General features: G+C 38.7%; 1 protein-coding gene across 1 annotated transcript in view; it reads right to left on the bottom strand.

Annotated features, from left to right (window-relative positions):
- Positions 1–2,367: 2,367 nt before the first annotated feature.
- The window catches only part of LOC139277984 (mitogen-activated protein kinase 11-like), a 71,010-nt gene continuing 67,377 nt past the window's right edge, over positions 2,368–6,000 (bottom strand). Inside the window, exons 11-12 of the mRNA XM_070896632.1 lie at positions 3,973–4,146; positions 2,368–2,972 (exon numbers count right to left, since the gene is read on the bottom strand). Coding sequence (XP_070752733.1) covers positions 2,899–2,972; positions 3,973–4,146 — 248 coding nt within the window. The 3' untranslated portion in view covers positions 2,368–2,898. The remainder of the gene's footprint in view (positions 2,973–3,972; positions 4,147–6,000) is intronic.

Here is a 6,000-nt window from a genome sequence, read left to right as displayed (position 1 = left end):
ATTCACCTGCCAAAGTTCCACATCTAGCACTCTTAAAATCTGGTCAATCTTCAGTGGCTTTGGTTTGGCTGATCAATTCAAATCCAATAATATTATGGTCAGTGTTGCCCTGGTGTTTTTCCACATGGAGGTCTGATACTGCATTGGATTCACTACTAAAAACTAGGTCCAGTATCCAAACGCCCCTAGTTCCCCCACTAATACATTGTGTGAGGAAACAATCGTTTATTATAATCTACAAATCTTTCAGTTGTCCTGTCCTCAATACTGGATGGACTAACATTGGCCCATTGAATTCCTGGGAAATTAAAATCCCCAATAATAGACATTACCTAATTCAGTTGCTTCTACAACCAGTGTGCACCTCTGGGTACTATCTGCCTCATCAAGAATGAATTGTAGATGCTAACCTAATACTTACACATGTACTTTCAGTTTTACTGGGCCACTTGTATTTATGGTGGCCTTCTCTCTCTCTCTCTCGACACTTGAATTGTTTTTTGTCTTGGAGGCTTTGGCTTATGCCCAGAGCCACTCTATTGGCCCAGACAAAGCAGTCCCAATTCAGGATTCCTTATAATTTGTGCCGAGTGGCTCATCATAATGGGCCCCTTAATCTGCAGTTCTATAACATGTACCAATGAGCAATTTTGGGCAAATCCACCTGAATCCAAAATGCCTTAGCTGTATCTTGTGAAACAAAGCCACCTCTCTCTGGAACAGTGGGGTTATCTTTAACAAATACAGTCACACGCATTGCTATTTGTCTTACAGTATCTTTTTGGAATCCCTTAGGACCTTTCAATTGGATTTATGACCCATCAATACTTTCTAACCATGTCTCTGAAGTATTTATGATGTAATATTTTCAAGATGTTGAAGGAACATATGTTGATTTCCCCCATAAAGGCCTTCAGTGTTGACTTTTTATCCCTATATATCAGTCTTTCAATTACCTTTCATTTGCAGATTGGAGGATCATGGCTGTTAATCACTTGGGTCTGTCTAAACATTTCTGGAATGTGCACATGATGCTTTTTTGCCCTATAGACCCACTGACATTGAGATATAAATGTGGAAGATGTCTTGACAGTTCCAGCAGAATATCTTTTCTTCCTTCCATCGCACTTTTGTGTCAACTTTTTCCATTATAAAATCCGATGTCCAAATGGGGAGAATAGTGCATGGGATCCCCAGGGCAGCATTTGTGCCTCTGTCCTGCGACTTAATATGATATAAAAATGATAATTAAAGCATGATACAGTTAATTTCAAAATGAGAAAGAAATGTCCTGTAAATGATTGCATTAGGATACAGTTTAAAAAGAATTCTTAGCAATTATCTTGATTTTTTTTGTTCTGTAACAGGTGAATTTTGAGGTGAGGATTTCTGTGATTGAAAATAAATGTGTATTTGTCAGAGGCCTGTTACAGTGTCAGATCAATGAAGGTTTTAAGATCTATAAATTACTTGCATTTTAATTCATGAATCTTTCATTCCGATGTCTATTGGGTCTGCCGATCCTTCATTAAAATTTTTTTCATGTCATGTGGCTTTGAATGCACTTTTACAGTTTTTCGGCTCACCTTGGGTGCGCCTGAGTTTGTACTGTGATGGCTAAATTAATTTTGAGTATTGACACGCCTAAGGGAAAGATTCATGGTATGTGTAACAAAATAATCAATCTGTTTATAAAGAATTAATTTGCAATTTGTTTTACACATTGTACAGAGAGAAAACATTCCTCCCTATTTTATGAGCTATGATATTATACAGTAAAGAATTCCTAGCAACAATCTCTTGTAAATTCAAAGTCCAAATGTAATAGGAATTTCTTGTCTGCATTGGGGAGTCCCTTGATAAATATGGAGTATTTCAGGTCCAGGCTGCTGCTGAGATAACAAAGCTTCTAACTTAACAGAAATTAAACATTCCAAACATTTGCAAATAATGTGGGATTAGAGTTGATAGCCCCAGTTGAAGAGCTGGCTACTAGTGCAGGCCTGATGGGCTCCTTCTGTGCTGTCATTTGTACGATTCCAGGAATCTTCACAAAAATTACATTATAATAAGTTCCTAGGGGGAATAATTGGCCTCCTCTGCGCCTCCCGTTGGTGGTAACGGGGCGCTAAGGACTTACCAACTGGACACGACAGAATCAGCGTCGCCTGCAAACTTCCATGTTGGGTTTACGTTCCCACAAAAGTTAGTGTCCCAAATGGTGGGCCACACAATTTCTAGTCCTTTGACGATCCAAAAATGATGGTTGTAAATATCAGTGCTGACTAAAATGTGCTTTGCTACCACTAACCAAAAATATACATGAAAGTGTTTATGCTTTTTAAATGAATGTGTAACACAGATGAAGACAATAAAATTATTAGTTTTATTCCGAGCATTTTTTTGACTCGTGCTTTGTGCATCATCATCCTAATTGTATTTTTCATAAGCAGGGAGAATGATCACAAATCCCACATAAAATAAATCATACAGTTACTAATTGATATCTTGAAATAATTTGTGATCTCAAAAAGAAATGTTTTGTTCAAGTCACTTTCATTTAGCCAATCTTAGCAATCATAACTTCAGGTATTGATATAGACATAAAAAGCCATTGATAAATCTAGCATGAATGCCACACGCCATTTGGTTTATTAACTGTTTACAGAAACTGTCATGCAAAAAAGACATAGCTCAACCAAATAAAATAAAACAAAACATTCAGTTCTTTTTGGTTTGATTAAGTCAGCTAGGGATCCAAGATATAGGTCCTGTTGTGTGATGAACTGTAGCGAAGGTGGAACGATATCAAAAACGTAGCCCTGTGATGAGTCATGTACGAGCAGGCAGCTGAAACATTTTCCATCTCCTACTACAGATGTGATAGTGAGGCTGCTCTTAGGGTTCCATCTCTATGTTATCCATCGTACATTGTGGCAACTCAAAGCTGTTTACCTCCTCAAACGTAAGTTCTGTAAACATAAAAATGTGTTTTTATCTTCTATTAGTTACCATAATAATACCTGTACTTGCATTTATGGAGCACCTTCCATGTCAGAAAGTCGCAACGTGCTCTACGCAATGAATCACTTTTTGAAGTACAGTGACAAGTGTTATGCAGGAACATTTTTCAAATATTGCACTTTAGGCAACAAAAAAAACAGTACAAGTATCAACTCGTTGTTAAATTGTTGTGTATGCATCTGGATTCTGGCATGTTCTTAGGAGCATAGTAAAATGAGTGCTACAGTGAATGTCCCAAAATATTTAATAAAAGCATGAGGTCCAGCTTATATTAGAGATAGTGATATTACTGAGGATTTTATACTGATTTGAATTTAGAAAGAAATTTGGATTCGGCAGGATCCATTATCACTGTGACTGTGTTCCTGGTGGCTCCAAACACTGCCCATTTATTCCAAGGGCAGTTCTCAGAGTTGGCTAGGATAACAAACTGATACCAAGTTGCCAACCCCTCTAAGTGTTCTTACTTTCCTGTAGCCAGCTTGTGCCCACGTGCAATGATTTTTTAATGCAATTTAACTTGGCCACTGTGAATTGGTTGGCAGAAGACATTTGTAGTTAAAAGAACACCTGACTGTAATGCACACCATGTCATCTTTCTCTGAACCTTACATTCATATATGTTGTAATGTATTTGCTTCATGGGTTCTTTGCTTAAGAATTCATAGCAACACATTGCTTTTAAGAACAAGTTATATTTATTAACAAAGGTTTAACATTCACGTTACACATTATTAGTTCACCCACTAGGCTCACAACTGCATTACCTCATCTTGGATGATTTAGACTCAATTGATTGGGGTTTTATTGAGTCTTGTGAACATCACATGACTGGCCAAGCCACTCACAATGCAACAGCTCTACAACTATTTTGTTGACAAACCTGTGAGCCTACTCCCAGGTGCATACATTACACATATAATTCACAATTTATATGGATATACCTACCTTTCCACTCCTCTATAGTCCGTTCCTTATTCTCTATTGACTCATCATATGGTTCTGCTTCTGGTTCATCTTCAGGGTCATGATACTGGGCAAAGTAAGGGTGAGTCAGAGCATCTGTTGCAGTTATCCTCTTATCAGTATCAAGTATAAGCATCTTCTGAAGTAGATCTACAGCTATGATTGGAAGGGACCAAGATAAACTATATAAAATATTTACATATAACATCCAGATTATATTTATCCCTCATAATAGTCACATTGCAATTTATATAAGAACTTCAAATAAGTTAATCTAGTATCCACTGTCTTGATGAAACATTTTTTTTTGAGGAGGGTGGAGAATGGAGCAATTGAAAGCTGGTCTTTGGCATTCAATCCTATCAGGTCAAGCACTTCCCCGCAACCAGAAAACAAATAGGCTTGGATTTTGCGGTGGTAATGACGGCTGTCAGCTTTTGTTGTCATTACTCCTCTGAAAGTGAGAAGCGGAACTCCAGAAGTTGCTGTCAGTGATTCTACGCTTCTCCACAGGTTGTGCAGGGAACTCCCCGGAGCCCGCAATCAATTCAAATCACACTGAAATGTAGTTTCTGATGGAAACTTCCCCTATTACACTGGAATATCGCTGTTAAAAACCCTCAAAAGTTAAGTCCTGTTGAAAGAGTTGTAACTAGGGTTTTAACCGCATATTGACTGCTAAACAACCATTCTGGCCTTGAAAAATGAATTTTAGAATTGTGGAATGTCAAATTTTTCCATTTAATATGTTAAGAATTACATCATTAATATGGTTTTTTAAAGTTTGTTTATGATATTTCATGCCATAGAGGTTATTAGATCTTTGTGGGCAGCTTTCTTCGAGGTGGCGAGCATCGCTGCTTCATGCTGACCGAAAATTCTGGACCATAATTTCTCTAATTTATCCCTTCAGTGTTGACCAGTGGCAACACCAGCAAGAAATTCAATTTATCTGGTGATGACTGTTAACACAAGGCAAACCCTCTTAAACACCTGTCATGCATCTTAATATCCCAGACCATTCGGCCCAGGGTGCTGCTCTTGTGCTCAATCCAATCATTCACACATTGTTTGGTTCGGAAAGCTTGTTCTTTAAAATGATCTCAATCACAAGCATCAGGTTCACTGTCCCAGGGGTTAAATTAGTGAATGTTGTGTTCATTTCTCATGTGTAAAATGTGGCAAAATGTTAAATTGCGCTGACTATACCCTCTGCAACAAGGGACAGCTAAAAAATGTCCAACGTCATTTTGGCTTCCGATGATTTTCAGGCATCCGGGGCAACTATCTAAAACAGGCATTAATCTAACTGCATATGCAAATGAGGGGCATAAGCCTGTTTTAGGACCCCTCAGAGAAATCGGGCTGTCCTCCGGTATTGGACCTGCCTCCGGTTTTCTAGATGTGGATGCGGCCTATCAAGCAGCCATCATGTTCCTCCCAGCTCCACAGAATTCCTGCTGGCCATGATCTGCAACCCCACCTCGCTGTTTATTGCCCTCCTCCGGCACATCACAGGCACAGACGAATTTCTATCCCCCGGGTCTCACCTGTATAAATGCGAGACCAATGTCACCAGCAGCCATAACTTTGCCAGCAGTGCTACTGCGTCTGGCTGTGTGGAGGAGAGCTCTCCCCATGCCAGCAGAAGGGGTACAGTAACAGAAACAATGGCTGTTTATGGGCAGGGCGGACAGCTGCCAGTGTTTGTGTTGCCACTGCCGCTGGGGGTATGCATGGTGCAGTGTGAATGAAACAGATTGCACAGTATCAAGATCTATATAAAGATGTTCTGTATAATATAAACTTTGCTAATACTATCAGTTTAGCACTACCATACAGTAGATTAAAGGTGGCTATATGAAGCTGAATGCTATGCCTCACCACTAAATCACAGCTTTGCGAATACAAAAACATTAAAAAATATATTTTATTGATGGTATTTTAAACTAGATTTTAAAAAATAGACTGAATCCTGAACATAAAATTGTGAATTGCAGCATGCTTTGT

Source organism: Pristiophorus japonicus, chromosome 13, assembly GCF_044704955.1.
Source record: "Pristiophorus japonicus isolate sPriJap1 chromosome 13, sPriJap1.hap1, whole genome shotgun sequence".
Lineage (NCBI taxonomy): Eukaryota > Metazoa > Chordata > Chondrichthyes > Pristiophoridae > Pristiophorus > Pristiophorus japonicus.
This window is presented reverse-complemented; position numbering and strand designations above follow the sequence as displayed.